At 46.2% G+C, this 16748-nt stretch overlaps 2 protein-coding genes and 1 long non-coding RNA gene across 4 annotated transcripts in view; 1 reads left to right on the top strand and 2 right to left on the bottom strand.

Moving 5' to 3' along the window:
- CAV1 (caveolin 1) overlaps positions 1-4093 on the bottom strand; it is a 28041-nt gene extending 23948 nt beyond the window's left edge. Inside the window, exons 1-2 of one of the 2 annotated variants that reach the window (XM_081023875.1) lie at positions 3603-4093; positions 1492-1662 (exon numbers count right to left, since the gene is read on the bottom strand). In XM_081023875.1, the coding sequence (XP_080880001.1) occupies positions 1492-1662; positions 3603-3632 (201 nt within the window). In that variant the 5' untranslated portion in view covers positions 3633-4093. Of the gene's footprint in view, positions 1-1491; positions 1663-3236; positions 3539-3602 lie in introns of those variants that run through there. The other variant, XM_081023876.1, reaches the window with a different exon arrangement.
- Positions 4094-7602: 3509 nt separating this feature from the next.
- On the top strand, positions 7603-9817 carry LOC308486984. The gene is made up of 2 exons (XR_013991422.1): positions 7603-8566; positions 8862-9817. It is a non-coding gene; the product is annotated as an uncharacterized lncRNA (long non-coding RNA).
- Positions 9818-9861: 44 nt separating this feature from the next.
- On the bottom strand, positions 9862-16531 carry CAV2 (caveolin 2). The gene is made up of 3 exons (XM_081024234.1): positions 16291-16531; positions 15569-15756; positions 9862-10510 (listed from the first exon to the last, which is right to left on the bottom strand). Exons 1-3 carry the CDS (start codon positions 16438-16440, stop codon positions 10360-10362), a joined length of 489 nt encoding a protein of 162 aa, XP_080880360.1. The 5' UTR covers positions 16441-16531; the 3' UTR covers positions 9862-10359.
- Between the last annotated feature and the right edge of the window lie 217 nt (positions 16532-16748).

Genomic DNA, 16748 nt, shown 5'->3' with positions numbered 1-16748 from the left:
CAAAGGAGCCAACTCCTAGGGGCCAAGCCCCTTTGACTCCCCCAATACAATATTTTAGGGGGTCAGCCCCCCCCCCCAAAATTGATGAGCATTGCCATTCAAATGGTGTTTGTGCACCGTCAATATTTTACTCCAGTTGGCACCCCTGCATGGGAGCAAAATGCACTGCTTATGTTAATAGGCTGACACAGCGACAGTCATTTTAATATACATTATCCGTCATGCCTAGAAATCAACGCAAACATTGATCAAAAGTGCAGTCCCAAGCAGGTTTACCCAGAAGCAAGTCCCAGCAAGTCCAATGGGACTGAGTCTGTAGTACAGGGCCAGATTTAAGTTTGATGAGGCCCTAAGCTACTGAAGGTAATGGGGCCCTTTATATGTCCAGCTGTCCTTCGTCAACAATAAATTGTCACTGTTTTTTGTGTCGAATAGATGCTATATGGTAATTTATGGACCTAATAGGCATCTAAAGCCGTATAGAAATGAGCAAACCAGTGATATTTTAGGGAGCAGGCTGGCAGGCGGGGCTCATTACTTACATCATAGGAGCCTACACAACACAAAACACTGTTACTGTATGTAGGTTTTATTTTATTTGTTTTTTATCTTATATTTTGGAAATGTACACCCAGGTTTTTTTTCCCTTTACATTTTTTTGGGGCCCCCAAGAGAGTGGGGCCCTAAGCTATAGTTTGTTTAGCTTACATGCAAATCCGACACTGCTCTAGTAAGTGTGTTTAGGATCGCAGTCCAAGAGTGCAATCCAATGTGTGTGTATTGAGAAGTAAGGACCATTGTATCTAATGGGGTTTGTTCCCAGGCAAGTGTAAACAGGATTGCAGCCTTTCTCCTACAGAGACCTAAACAAATGGCTTTCGTGCAAGAGCTGCTGCTCCTGTTTTTCACTTACAAAGGTATTTTGCAATCTATGTCATGTTCACATTCACATTACTGCGAGGCTATGGAAGGGCAGCTGAGTTTAAAAAGCAGGGACTTGTCAGAAGGTACATAATCCCTCCATGAAAAGGGGTGGAGCTTGTACCCAGCTCTTCCATAACTATGCCTACCACACTGGAAAAATCCAGTAAATAGCCTCAAATGAAGGCTCCGTTAGAAAGTAAATAGGAAGAAGCTTCCATTTCTGAAACAGGATATGCTTCCTTCATGAGATTTACTGAACATGCTGTTAATTTATTAAAAGTTTGCAAAGGTACTGTGTGGAGTTCTCAAACATTCTAGCGGACAGAGAATTAAAGTGTTTTGCTAAAAAGCAATCACAAATGTGATCTGTTTCCTTAGAAAGCCCCCAGCACCATCTGTTTTTTGGGCTGATTTTCCAAACCAAAACCAGTCCTGCTCCAAGCATCCCATACCAACCAGTCTCATTCTCTCTCCCACCCCCACCCACAGCCCAGCATGTCTTCTGATCAGATTCGGATAGGTTCCCCCCTTTTTTTGTGGGTTTGAGAAAAGTTCTGGACTTCCTACCTTGACCACATCGTCGTTGAGATGCTTGGGGTCTCGGTCGACCAGGTCAATCTCTTTGGTGTGAACGTCATGGAACTCCTTCTCGTTCATTTCATCTGCCATGACCTTGTTGTTGGGCTTGTAGATGTTGCCTTGCTCCCTGATGGTGATGGGCGCTGTGTAAAGAAAGTCCTGGAAAGGGAGGGGTGTGGGAAAGCGGTCAGTGAATCCGATGCGACTACTAAGTGAACGGCGCGGTCCTGGGAAGGGGATGCACGTCCAGAAAATCCCACTCGCTCATCGGACGTTCAGAGAGCGGCTGTCTATGCTGCACTGGTCAGGGAGAGCGCGCGGAGCCTGGGGAAACTTCATCCAGCGAATGCCCCAGAGGCTGGCTTTTTAAATGGACAGAAAGTATCTGACACCACACCCCTCGGTACCAGGCAGAGCCGCGACTCCCGCTCACGCCGCCAGGGGTCCTCTCCTGGCGCGCGCAAGAACTGGGCAGGTTTGCAGCCGGGGAGGGCGCAGCCGCCGCGCCCCTGTTCACGCGCTTGGAGAATTCGCAGCTTGGAATCCCCAAGTTTCCTCTTGCAGGGAGCTCTCCCTTAATAAAGCAAAGGGGGGGGGACTCCCTGCCCCCAACAAATCAGCTGGGACACTTGGCACCTTGCCCGCCTCGCGTTTCACGCGCATAGGAGTACTTTGCGCTCTTGCGCTGGCTGCCAACCGGCGCGCCACCGCGCAGCCTAATCCCACGCGCGTTTCCATTCGACAGCAAGTTCCAGGAGGCCCGCTCATAAGAAAGAGCGCATAAGATCGCAGCAGCGGCCAGCATTTTCAGTGGCAAATGTGGGCACCCTAGTAAGCACCCCAGGGCACCCCCTGAATGCCCCCAGCAAAAGGAGAAGGGAAGGCAAAGGCGAGACGAGACGGGGATGTAAATGGGACAGAGGACAACTCCCCGTACCTTTGTCTAAATAACCCCAACATGTTGGCATGGAAGAGCGCTCCTTGCCTTGGGAGGAAGGCTGGATGGGGAAAAAGCGTCTCCTGCAATGAGGCCACGACGATTTAACACCCCTCGTACTCCGGATCCGTTAATCCAGAACAAATACCTCATCCTTGGGTCCATTCAGGAGTAAACCCTCACATGCGTTAGGATTCATCACTGAATGGACGGGGGAGGAGGACGCAAGACGGTTAAAGGCAGAACTCATCCGCGATAAGTGTTAGTACGGGGCTCTAAAAGTCCCTCTAATCGTGCCTCCCTGGAATGCCACCCATTCAAAGAGTCGCTTGCTTGACAGCCGTCCCTCACTCCGCTTCCTCCTTTTTTAAAAAAAATAAAAGGACCTTTCTAAAGTTAAGGTGAAAGAGTGCTGTCCCAACCTGACCCACAACAACCCACAGATTTCTCGAAACCCATTCAAATCTGAATGCTCTTGGCGCAAGTCGGTTGGGTTGCGCCGTCGCCCGAAGACGAGCCGCTTTCGTTTTCAGAAAATCCAAACTCCACGCCACTCTCCAGACTAGCAAACTGCAGCTCCCCTTAAGAAGAAATGCCTTTTGCACACTCGTTACAAGTTTAGCTTTGGAGACGCTCTCCAGTAGATTCCCTCTCCTGCCTTGTGAGAATTAACCGAGACCGGGGTGGAGTGGTGCGGAGTGAGAGAGAAACCCCAGTCCTTTCTTTGCACTGGGCAGTGACAGAGAACATATTTGCAAAACACCCCCCCCCCGGGAAAAAAAAACCAACAACTTACTCTAGAGTTTTCCCTAAGCCTGGGTGGGCGCCACTACAGCCTTGGAAATGCTGCGGGGGAAGCGGTTTAAGCAGGAAGGCTCTCTCTGGGAGCGAAGGGCGCACGGAGGGAGGCGGGGGGGGGGAGAGAAAAAACAAGTGCCCGTCCAGGAGATCAGATTACCAACACAACACAGACAAATAACCCCCGATTGCCCTGAAAACAGGCTTTGCAGTTCCAGCTCTGGAAAGGGCTCCACCGTGGAGAGCAGGAGATAAGGGACGAGCCAAGAGCACTCAAGAGATGGCTGGCGCAAGAAGGTACTCTGTGCCAGGAACGCAAAGCAGCTTCGCGAAAAGAATGAAACATTGCAAAAGCATGCCCTACCTCGGAGTCTACGTATTTGCTCCCAGACATGCTGTCCTGGGCTTGCTCGAGGCTTTGCGGAGGGCGTTACTGACCGGTAATTTAAAAGATCCGACGAAGGAAGATCCGGAATTGTTGGAGTGGGGGAAAAAAAAAACCTACCGCGCACGCACACACACCACAACCGCCCCCCCCCCAACAACGCACACAAACAGAAGACTGCCGAGTGGGCGGTATCTCTAAGTTAGAGTCCTGGCTGGGCGCCAGGGGTTTGTTCTCCCCGCTACAGCTCTAGACTTGGAGGACAGGGCTGGTAGATCTCGGCACATCCCCAAGGCTCGAGGAGCAGCGCGGAGTTGGAAAGGGTAAAATCCACACAAACAGGACGTGCGCTCTGCTGCTAATTTCCCTCTTTTTGGAAAAGCCTCAGGCGATGCTTGTTTCCTTGCCAGTTGCAGCGACCGTAGAAGTACACACATGTGCACGCTTATTCCCTGAGTTATCCGAGGGCAAGCGGTTAGTGTCTGCTTAAAGAAAACGGACGCCGTGTTGACTTTGCGCGTCCGGGTTTTTTTTTTAAAAAATTGGTTTGGAGAAAGAAGAAGGACCTTTCCCGCTTCCTTCCAATCGCCGCCTCCCCGTGTCTTGCGTGGTTTCCCCATGAACACCAGAAGCCTGATTCAGTCAGGGTTTATGAGCGATCACGAGGATCCTTGGTGCTTCTGCCATGGAAATAAAGAATAATATAATACATGTGGATTCATGGGGCTTTCTTTTACATTCACCCGAAGTAACAGTTTCAAAAGCTTTTTTCTTCCATGCAGCAGCTTTTGCCTCCGAAGTTTGGAGTCATCTGTAGGTGGGTGACAAAAGGAAAAAAGCATGCCAATAAACAGCCTCCAGATTATGTGTGCCCAATTATTATTATTATTATTATTATTATTATTACTGATGCTGATGCAAACATATCGGCAGTGCCAGGATAAAAAAGAAGTTTTACTAGGATGGATTGTATTTGTCGGTAATTATAATAAAACCAGGAACAAGGCTTGGGCTTTTACAATGTACATGAAGGGCCAAGTCCTGTCCCTTGTTTTGCCAAAATTACATTGTACATTCTAGGAACGTTGATGGAGGTGAACCACACACCCACACCCACACCCCTGCGAGCTATTTTCCTTGTGTTGGAATCATGGAATCCAGGGTGTGGCTGCTGGTTGTGTCTGGGAGAAAGAGAGTGGAAAAGGTAGCCTGAAGAAGAATGATGCTGCAAAACTCCTATTATTTTATATTTCCATCTTGTTGGTTCAGTGTTCCATACTTTAAAGGCCGCTCCCTTTCCTGTGTCCCACTGAGATCTTTCAGACTCACTGCAGATAGTTTAGTGTTGAGAATGAACAGAGTGGGTGGATACAGATGTAGATACAGACACAGAGGCCCATTATCATCTGGTAACTTACCATGGTGTACATCTCATTTGGTATACTGGTTATTTAAGCCCCAGCAGCAGATGTCAAAACAGCCCTTTGGTGACCTTCCTACCCTAAGGTTACCAGATATCCCCGTTTCCCGGGGACAGTCCCTGGATTTACACATCAGTCCCCATACAAAATCCATTCAAAAGTTGAAAAGTGTCCCCGGATTCACTGAAAAAATCTGGTAACCTTATTCTACCCTATGGTAGCTTGGTCACCTCTGTCATCCTTCCAAGTGCAAAGGAATTAATTTTGCCACTCGTAAAATGCCAATGTACGGTAATAGAAATAGCCATTTCTAGTAAAGGGTAAAGGGACCCCTGACTGTTAGGTCCAGTCGTGGCCGACTCTGGGGTTGCGGCGCTCATCTCGCTTTATTGGCTGAGGGAGCCGACGTACAGCTTCCGGGTCATGTGGCCAGCATGACTAAGCCACTTCTGGTGAACCAGAGCAGCGCACGGTAACGCTGTTTACCTTCCCGCTGGAGTGGTACCTATTTATCTACTTGCACTTTGACATGCTTTCGAACTGCTAGGTTGGCAGGAACAGGGACCGAGCAACGGGAGCTCAACCCGTTGCGGGGATTCGAGTCCTAGGCTCTGTGGTTTAACCCAAAGTGCCACCCGCATCCCTTAGCCATTTCTACCCCACCCTTAAAACTTTCCTAAATGCAACTTACCACACAAAATATTGTTGCCTGTGTGCTGTTGGGCTGAGTTCAGATTTTATATTTTGCAACAGGATTGTGGGCCAGAGATTAAATGGCTGTACTGTACTGCTGTTGGCAGTTTCATTTATCTTTCAGGACAGTCCACATCTCTTGTTTCATCACTGCCTGGTGCGGAGTGATGAAACAGCCAAAACACGGTCACATCTTCCACTCTTGTTCATGCCAGCCAGGGCAGAAGACAACAGGGAGAGGCAAACTGCTGCATCAATCTGGAGAGGGACACGAATCAGACCCCAATCAGGCCTGATGCCATCAAGTGACAGCAGTGGGGCTGGCTCAGCATTCAGTGGATCCCAGGCATGTTCAGACCATCTCCTCCCATGGAATGCCCTATTTGGGGGCTTCCTGTGAGCTAACGCTACCAGGGATCCTCCTGCCTGCCTGTTGGTCAGGTGGAACGAGATGCTCCACATTAGTGGAGGACACTAGCATCCCTTTTTGGGTGGAGCTGAGCAGAGGGACACTCCCCTCAATTCAATACCCACCAAGCTCTGTTGTAAAGGGTGTTGCAACCTAGATTGTGAATTTTTGATGTCTTTATATTTGTACCATGTTTTTTTTTGGGGGGGGGGAATACATTTTCGATAGGCAGTTAAGGAGTGCCTTAAATAAATAAAAATGCAACAAAGCATGAACATACAAAGCAAAATTGAACATAGCAAAGTATAGGAGGCTGTGTGCCCTACTTTACAGAGGACCGTTTTCTATCTGACAGTGTCTTCTGTTAGAAGGGCTGTCTGGTCTGCACCCAGTTCAAATATAAAGAACCACATGCAGGAAGAGCAAGTTGTTCATCAACTGTTAGCTGCTGAAGAGCAGACAGGGCAGAAACACAAGACCACAGTATTCCCCACCCTGGTGAGATTTACTGAATTTCTATGTAAATGACGGCAACTATTTCTAAAATGGCATCTATGCATATCAATTAGCACATGCAAATCTTAGGCAAATCTGTGCCCCCTTTGTCTCATTGTTTGGTGATGTGGCTCTTCTGTTTTGGGGATGCTTATGTGGTCAGTCTAGGCAGTCTATTTAAAAGGCAGCATAAAATCTCAGCAGAGATTAAAAACCCCCCACATAAATGGGCCTGGAAGGACAAAACTGGCTTCACATGGCAGCAAAATGTAGGTGCCAAGGGGTGAGCAGTCCATGTATGCTTTAGTTGAGATTCCGGCACTGCAGAATGACCCTCCAGGTCCCTTCCAACTCTACAATTCTATTATTCTAAGAACCTTTTCTCTGGTAGGCTCCTGTTACAACTCAGAAGGTGGGGACACTCAAAGGAGGGCATCTGTTCAAGATCTCACTGTACAAGCAGGCACATGTGGAGACAGGCAGCCTAGTCCCAAACTGTGATGGGCTTTATAGCTTGAAAGTCTCCATAAGCACCTGGTTGGTCATTGAGAACAGGATACAGGACCAGCTGGGCTTCTGGGCTGACCGAGCAAGGCTCTTTGTACGTTTTCATGTTTTAAGGTTGAATTTTGCCTGGAAAAATCGAGAGCAAGGGTGTGAAAAATAGTCAGGCAGTAGCTCTGCTCTGAAAATATTTATGGTTGCTAAAATACACTTGATAATTTGGAATGTGTGTGCAATCCCCGTTAAATTGTTTTTTTATATGAATTGCTTAGACATTTCTATTTTTTTAAAAAGCAATTTAATAAATAAATTATATGGAACTGGACACAGGCGTAGAACTGCAATTGGGAAGCCCAATCCCAGGCATGTTTACTTCAAGCCAAATCCCACTGTGTTAAATGAGATTTACTGGCAGGTAGATGCACATGGTGGTGCAGCCCTAGTTTAGACCATATATATTATTCATACAACATCAGTTTAGTTCAAAGTAAGTACAATTTGCTTGGGTCAGGGCATGCATATAAAACTATTTATTGAAGCTGCATTAAATGCATGGAAAATAACCTTTGTTATTAGGGTTTCAAGTAACATGGCTGAGAGTCAATAAGCTTGGGGACAGCAAAGATTTGAGAACAGAATTTTTAAATGCACCTCTTTTCTTCCGCAAGAGAACATGTTTATCATGTGAATTATTAAACAGTGTTGCTGCTAAACAACAAAGGAAGAAAAGCTCAAATGTTCAACATACCATTTTAATAAAAATACTTTGAAAATACAGAGTCTTTGTTCAGAATCTTTGGCATAGCTTAGAACACAGCATTTAGGTCTCGAAGTGGAATCATACAGAGTATTTGGTGTATTTATGAATTGCATATCAGAATTTCAGTGATTTTCATTTCAGTTCAAAATCTAGACAACAAACCCCACTCATTTAAAAGGTCATTGACCTCCCTCTAGAGATTCTCAGGCACCCAAAATTATTTCATGCTAGTATCTCCATGCACAAAAACTGCACAAGTGGGGAACATAGGCCATATACCTACAACCACACACAGCCCTCTTTGGAAAGAAATCTGGGGAGATCAGAAGCAGAGAATACCCACTTCCATGTGGAATGCTCTACTACTGTCTCAGGCACAACAGGATTCTGCTTCAGGTTCTTGTGGAGAAGGCAGTTCAGTAGCTCCTCCCTTCAAGAAACCTTTGTGGACTTGTATGCATGGCACTTACAAAGTGATGATCAGGTGATTGGCTGAAGCATTCTGCTTCTTTAAAATAAAAGCTTGGCAAGAATATGGAGACCGTAAAAATAAGACTTCAAGGCAATTCGTTACATACCATTTACATAAAAACACAATATGTACAGCAAAAGAGTTTCATTAAATAAAAGCATCAAGATTTTCTACCCAAGTTAACACCTTGTTTCAAACAGTTACCGTAATTTTGAATTACAGATAGGTAGCCGTGTTGGTCTGCCATAGTCAAAATAAAAAAAATCCTTCCAGTAGCACCTTTAAGACCAACTAAGTTAGTTCTTGGTATGAGCTTTCGTGTGCAAGCACACTTCTTCAGATACACTGAAACAGAAGTTGCCAGATCCTTCACTATATAGAAGGATCTGGCAACTTCTGTTTCAGTGTATCTGAAGAAGTGTGCTTGCACACGAAAGCTCATACCAAGAACTAACTTAGTTGGTCTTAAAGGTGCTACTGGAAGGATTTTTTTTCGTAATTTTGAAGTAACCTTTCTCCCTTCCTTTTGATTCTTACTGGTTTGCATAGTAGGCAAGTACTTAATTCCCTTATGCAACAGTATTGTATAAATCTGTGCACACAATTCTGTGGATCCTGAACTGTGTCCCCATCTGCAGAAGAACCTCATAAAATCCCAAGAGTTACACTATGATCAAGAAAATGCCACATAAATGTAACCCACCACCCCAAGGCAATAAGAGGGCAATCTTCAGCAAAGCCCTTTAGGGGTGGTGTGATTTGTTACCCCAGTTGAGAACCCCATATCCCATGTATGCAAAATATAGAGCTAATGTATGAGCTTCTCAATTCACTGGGTCAAAAAAGAGCAGTTGCCTGCATTCCTCCATGGGCATCTTGGAACATGGTTGAGCACCATGGGATTCTCATTATTTGAGTCTGAGATTAGTCTGAGACTAATGAACTCCTAAGGAATAGGTCTTCAGACATCCAATGGTTTTCTTTAAGCATGGAAGGGAGGAGGGAAGTGCAGCATTGATCCCTGCATTTGGCAATGCTTATGAGTTGCTATAAGCATTAGCCGAGGCCCTTGCCTGACCAATATGGATTCCCTACCTGCTGCTTTTGAGACTCCAACTATGGCCCAAGTCCCTAGATCCCATTAATGACCAAGGGCACCCAGACGGACTCAATCTGGCCTTGAGCTGTGCACTTAGTGCACTGGAAGCCACTGGATCTGAGAGACTACAAGTATTGCTGGTAGGTTTATGCCAAGTAGACTTGATTGATTCTAGAACATGTTTGCAGAACCCGTGGTCCTCCAGACAGTGCTGGACTTCATCAGTCTTAACTAGAATGACCAATGGTCAGAGATGATGGGAGCTGTAGATTAGTGCAGCAACAGCTGGAGGGCCAGATGTTCCTTACCTTTGTTTTATAGGGTGCTAGCTGTTGCTGAAAGAGAAGACTTAAATTAGGATTCAGATGAAGATTCCCCCCCCCCCCCAGGAGTAACAAACAATATTCTGGATACATTTAGAATTCTGAGAGTGAGCTGTATAGTAAAACATGCATAAAATAGGCCAGGTATTAGCTGTCAAAGAAATTGGGTAATACAATAGATACCGTTTTAGTTGATACAGTGCACAGTGACTTCTTGTAGTTAGGATTCATTGTAGTAATACATGTCTGGGCAGGCATATGTGATGTGGTCATGTAAGTCCCCATGACACATCTGTGGGGACCAGACAATGATAGTACCATTAAAATAAAGTGATGCCAAATGCAGCCTGTTATTTTTCATTTAGAAAATGGAATCATTTTTTCTTAACAATTTTCCCCCATTCCCAAAGCAAGCTTTGTTTCCAGAAAAGTGCAACCCTGATGGAAGAAGAGGTAAAAAAAAAAAAGTCAGCCATTTAAACAGTAGTAATTTGGAATGAATTATTCAGCAAGGAGGTTTAACATTGTTTAAGACTAGAGTAGCGTTAGTTCCCAGATGTTCACTCTTGGACAAGGCGTATGTCGACTGATGCAAAGCACCTTCCTACGCTGTGATATAGCGGTGCAATGAAAACATCTGTCACACTCTTCCATACAGCTTGCACAGAGGGCAAAGCCATAAGGCAGGACTTTGTGAAAGGAACCACAATCCTAGAAAAGAGAAAAGAGAAAATTTAAATGAATGACACTTTCTGAAACACCAGCCATTAAGTTCTACTATTCTCATGGTTTGTTAAATAAAATAAAAAAAAGAATTATTGTTATTATGCACAAAATTGATCCAACACGTTTGCTCAGGGTGTGGTTTGAGAAATCCTGGGCATGGCTGAATTCTAGCATCCCAACACACAGCTGGATTTACAGAGAAATCCACAAAAAGACAAATGCCTACAATATATTCATAGCCCCCAAATTTCCGCTTTGCAGTTGCTTGCTACCGTTGTTTACTCAGAAGTAACGCATAGGCAACACATAGGCAAATCTCATGCAGGACATGCAATGTGCTTCTTGACATTTCTTCCTTAATTTAAGTCTACGGCCAAAAGGAAAGGAGAAAGATCCATTCAAAGCAACAGAGGAATGTGGAGAGGCAACCTTTCTTTTAACAAGCCTGCGAACAGCTCACTCAACTGGTGGTTGGTACTGGCACAGATTCAGATTGTTCTTTCATACCTAACAGATAGTGTAACTATGGCCACCAATGTAACTAAACCTGCCAGAGGGGAAAGGTTCAAGGAATGCTAAAACAGTAACAGTAGCACTTAATTATTTTTTTTTTTAAAGCATGCTATTGTATCCTTCCCCAAAAACAAAACAAAACCGTAATTCTGTTCCCAATGTAACAAGGCTTGTCTGTGGATGGGGAGAGGTGCAAAATTTAGACCACAGAGAGGTAAAACATCCTGCCCTCCAACATGGGTCTGCAACTCAACTGCTTCTCTAGTCACAGAGAGTTCTGGGTGCTGAAGGAATGTGAGGTCAAGCTCTTGTGCAAATTTTTGGCATGCTAACACTGCAACAACTCCTCTCTCTTGGCACTTCAGCAATGCTTCCTAAAGGAGGGTTTCCAAAACGCTTCCCCACACAGGAGAATGTTGTTCCTCCCAATGTACATCGTTCTGAGGCAGGTTAATAACAGGGTCTCGCTTTTCCAGGCCGAAGAAACAAAATATTGTGGCTGGAATTAACTGCCTCTTGTGGAACTGGCCAAGCCCAGGGTATCTAGCAATCTCCCCCACAGTGGAGTTGCTTTGGCTCTTTCCCAAAGGGCACTGGGAGTGTTCGAGAGGAATTCACTACCCTGCCCTCAAAACAAGCAAGAATTACATGCTCCCAAACCAAAGGGATTCCACAGGAAAAAAGAACAATGGCCCAACATTTCCACCCACCTGACTCCACCTTTAGGATTTTTTTTTTCTTTTTCACAAGCACAGCTGAAATGAGAGTACATTCTTCACGGGCGTTGTAGGGTGAAAACCAGGAAGACATTAAGTGACATTGTTATGAAAAAAATAATAAATTGATCTAAGTCTTTTCTCTTTTAGCTTTTCAGATGTTTGAATTGTATATCAAATGCACCAAAGAACCCCAATCAAATGTATTCCAATTTGCCTGTGTATCCAAGTCATCTTCAGAAGCTTTTGTCCTAGTGTTCCCACATCTGGTGGCAACCACAGACAGAGCCTTCTCGGTAGTGGCCCCTCCACCTGTGGAATTTCCTCCTTAGGGAGGCCTTGCTGGCACCAACCTCATTTTGGCACCAGGCAAGGATTCTCCCAGGGCGCTTCAAGCCTGTTGCTATTTGGGAGCAGGAGTCAATCGCATACCAGCAAATTTGGGTTGCACAACGATAGTTGATTGGCAGGCCTTGTGCAACACATCTGCTTCCCCAGAAGATCAGACTTTTTGCAATAAGGAAAGTGATGGGAACACACCCTGGAAAGTGTGGGGTAACCTCCCCTCAAGCAAATCAGCACATCAGTAAATAGCCACCATTCTTAAATCAGGATGATTGATCCATACACAAGCCACCTGAAAGGTTTTTCAATGTATTTTAAGGTGTTTAACAATAAAATGAAATAATGCTTGTTTAATTTTTGTACTTTGTAATAAAAGCCAAATTTGATCCTGGCAAGCAATTTGGGCCTATTACTAATCACTACATTGAAGCAAACATTTTTTAATAAATTGCTCTCAGCCGATATTAGCCTTCTGTAGGGGTGGGGGGTGGGAATTGCCTCCTGGCCTCACACTGCACCAATCCACACACACCTCTAGCTCCACATATTAGGCAAAGGTTGAGCCTTGTGTCTTCAGGGCTCCTGATTCTGCAGAGAAGTACAAGTATGGCCCGTACTCCTCCTTCAGAGCATCATCCAACGTGGAGTGGTTGGTGGAAAGAGCAAGCAGCCTCTCATCCACATGTCAGCCCTTGCACAGTTTTTGGGTATCAAAAGAGAAGCAGAAAGCCACTCACCCTAAAACACTGAAACAAATTGCCTGTGACCCTGAGTTCAGCCCAATTTCCTCCCATTTATTGGATGATCCCCCTATTGGTTAAACCCAAATTCACAGGGGGGGAAGTGTAATCATTGGTGGTGTTTTGAGGGTAATGTCATGGGGACGATGCAAATTAAATGGGAAGATGAATAGCGGCAATCACACAGTAAACTCTGGTGTGGACAAGGCAAGGGTTTCAAGTCCCCTCTTCTCAGCCACCAAGTTCCCTGGGCGACCTTGAGCCAGTCACTGCCTCTCAGCCTAACTGGGTTGTTGTTAGAATAAAATGGGCAGGGGGAGTTTCAAGCATGCAAGTTGGGTTAAACACTGCCATTTGACCAAGGTTGTGTTGACACATTCATCCAAAGTGATTACCAAACTTCTCCAACATAGTCAATATAGTTGGGTACACAGTTATGGCTGGGTGGGAGGGATGTGACCTTTTGAAATGAAACTGAATAAGATTTCGAATATGTGCTTTTAAAATATTTTGTTTCAATTGTCTCTTCGGTAGCACCAAAGTGATGGGGCATCAGCAATGGCATGGTGTTTCTCTCAAGGGTATAGGTTTTCATTTAGCAAATACTTGGCACAAGCAACAGATGCCCTTTCATACGATTTTGCTCAATGCTTTCATTTCTGATAGTTGTTAACCCTGACCCAAAGCCTCTCCCTTACAAAATACAGACGATACATGCCTCTGAATTCTTTCTGTCAAATGTTGATTACTGTGAACAAGAGCATCAGTATGAATTTATGAATCTCCCCAGTTGTAATATCGCACTCTTGATTCCTTTCTCAGTGTGGGGAGACACATAAAACAGTGATCGATTTCAAAGAGGGTTACAACTAGAAAATGCAGTCCCAATTATGTGGAGCGGGGGCTGTACTTCAGTGGTAGAGCACACACATTACTTGCAAAAGTCCCCAATGTTCATTTCCAGCTTCTCCAGTGAAAGCAGGCCGGGGAATCCTTTCCTACAAAGGGCTGTTGAGCCATGGGAAAAGTCAACGCATGGTGGGTGGAGCCATAGCCAAAAGTGGGTGGAGTCAGCAGCATTGTCTACCTCTCTCTTCCTCTTTTCCCTCTACCCCCAATCTATCTTTGTGCCACCCCATTTCTTTGAGCTGTGCAAAATTATGGCAAATGCTGCCAGTGGGCCACAGGTTCCCCATTGCAGTGCGAAAGGATCAGGTGGAACATGATGGGATAGAGGGCTGCCTGAGACCCTGGACAGCGGTTGCCAGCCAGAGTAGACAACAGAGGGCTCAATGGGCCGAGCACTTTGTTTCAGTGTAATCCCATTTAATGTGTCCACAAGGTCCATAAAATCAAATCAAAGTAAGAAACGATACATTTCAACGAGCAAATAATCAAGCAAGGAACTAGGTCAGCATGGGACAGGCCACAGCTCAGCCAGAAACACACAGGATGCTCTCAGTTCTCTTTAGCTATTGTGGTGCTTTTGCAGGTACCAGACATGCTGAGTCAGCTCAGGTATCACCCTGCAATGGATGCTGCAAGCTAAAATGGACTCATGGGATCAAGACGGGAAGCACAGCACGAATCTTGAGACAGCAGCTCAAAAATCTGGAATGACAAATACCTAGCACAGAGGTGGTGGGGAACCTCAGGTGCAGGAATCTGACACAGCCATGGGTCTCTTCACATGGCACTCAGAACTGAGCATTTTTGCCTGGCTGGAATGTGTCCTGGAACTCTCATAATGCCTGTTCATATTTTCACCTCCTGGTTTTTTCTGGCACTTCAGTTATTGGTGAGACTGGCACAGACACACACCTAAGCTCCCTTGTGCCCACAGCAAGGAGATGTATCAGCGTTCCACCCTGCCTGCCACCCAGAGCAGTGGAGGAGCAGCCCAGGAAGCGTGGGGACAGGTGGGCAGGCTCCTAGCCACTCCAAGCCAGAATGGAGAGGCTGGTGCTCTTAATGTGCATATTACTGCCTCACATATACACATCTATTTGCAGGATTGGGGCTCACATGCATAAGAAGCACTGTAGCATCCCAACCTGTCGGGCCTGCGTCAGAATCAACTTTACCTGACGGCTCCAGGCAAGTTATCTCTTTGCCTCAGAAGCCCATCTGTAAAATGGGAAGAACAGTGACCTTCTTAAGAGAGGTACTGTGATGCAAGGATTAGGCATGTGTGGTAGGATGCAGAATTCCATTATGTGCAAGGACACAGGGCTGGCTCACATGTGCCTGCTCACCACCTGATGGCTGCAGCTGAAACAATCTGTATGTGCGAATGGCCATCAAAGATAGAACATGTCACCCGCTGTCACATCAAAAGCAATGCTTTTTAGTGGGTCAAGTCTGCACATTTCTGCCGTCAGGTGCAGAAATAAAACAATGGGAATGGATGGGCCTGGTCTTACTTCTGAGCAAGGTCAACTCCAATTGTGGTGCAAAGGAAAGGAGGACTTTAAAAATGCAATCTTTTGCACACATTTAAGTAAGTTCCCATTGGATCCAGAAGCTGTCAGAATGCTACCCAAAACTAACATAAAATAATTAATAGTGGCCCTAAAATTACCACCTGAAGAGGTGGCGAGGGGTAGGACTCCTAGGAGAAGCATGAAAGATGGTTCCTCATAATTCCCAAAGTCCACCGTGTTATTTCTATATGGCATACAGGGGATAATGTTAAAAATGTCAGCAGACAGAAGAAGCTGGGTTCTTACCAGATGTGCAGACAGCTGAGCACAGCAAAGAGGATCCCTGCCACAAAGGCCAAGGGGACCGCAAGGAAGAGCGTCAGGATCTTATAGATCAGGTATTTGCTGAGCTCGAAGAGTGCGTGGCTGCAGATCCAGACTTTGTCGAAGGAATGCGTGGACGCCGGCTCCGCAATCACATCCGCAAATCCCAGCTGGAACGAGAGACACAACAAGCAAGCAGCGACATAAGCCTCTGTTTTGAAACGCAACAAGGACAGTTATGCAAAGGGAGGGGGAGACGAGTGGGCAACCAACACAAAGCTAAACTGCTGCTTTTGTTACAGTTCTGAAAGAATCCTGCTGAATCAAACAGGCACACGCTTTCGATTCAAATGTTCTGAAATGGATCTAGGTTTTTTTTAATGCACCGCAGAGAACGTGGAAATGCAATTCCGATCCATTTTAAGTCGATCGGCACAAGTACCAACGAATAATAATAGTAGTAGTAGTAGTAGGACCACCACAAGACATTCTACCCCTCCAACCTCCGGAAAGAGAAAATAAAAAATACGGTGACTTGTAACTCTTTGGCTTGGTTGAAATCGCCTTAAATGGAATCAACAGTCCATGGCCCAGGGAGGGAGCCCCGATCGCTGCAATGCAAAGCAGCGGCAGAAACAGGTGGAGGAGGGACACGGTAACGTGTGGAGGCGGAAAGCAAACCCGAGTCAGGCGGCCTCGCTCACCTTCAGATGCGTGTTAATCCCGCGCGGGTCCCTGTCCGGGGTTTTCTCCAGGCTCTTCTCCGCGTCCGACAGAGCGGGGCTGCTGCTTCGGTTGAAGCCGTATTCATCCATGAAGATCTTGGTGTCCGCTTTCTCTTTCTCCAGCCCCATCGTCGCTGGGGCAGCCTGGGTCCCGAAGGTCTTCCTGGGCTGCGGCTGGGGAGCTCCCCCCTCCTCCCCACCTCTCCACGTCCCCCTCTTTCCCCCACCCTTGGGTGCTCGTGGATCGCGTCGCTGGGTGGAGTGGGCAAAGCCCGAGACCACGCCCCGGAGAAACCCACGGCAAGCTGCGCCGCCGCTCCCGTAAGCCACCAGCGAGGCTGGAGTGAAAAAAAAAAAAAAGCAGCGCTTAGCGGCAGACACTGGAAAGCGGCCGATGGTGCCCGCCTGGCTCCCGCGCATGCTCAGACCCGACACTC

The sequence above is a fragment of the Podarcis pityusensis genome (assembly GCF_964106645.2).
Source record: "Podarcis pityusensis genome assembly, chromosome: 10".
In the NCBI taxonomy this organism is placed as follows: domain Eukaryota; kingdom Metazoa; phylum Chordata; class Lepidosauria; order Squamata; family Lacertidae; genus Podarcis; species Podarcis pityusensis.
Note: the sequence above shows the minus strand (reverse complement) of the source record. Positions and strands in the feature narration are given on the sequence as shown.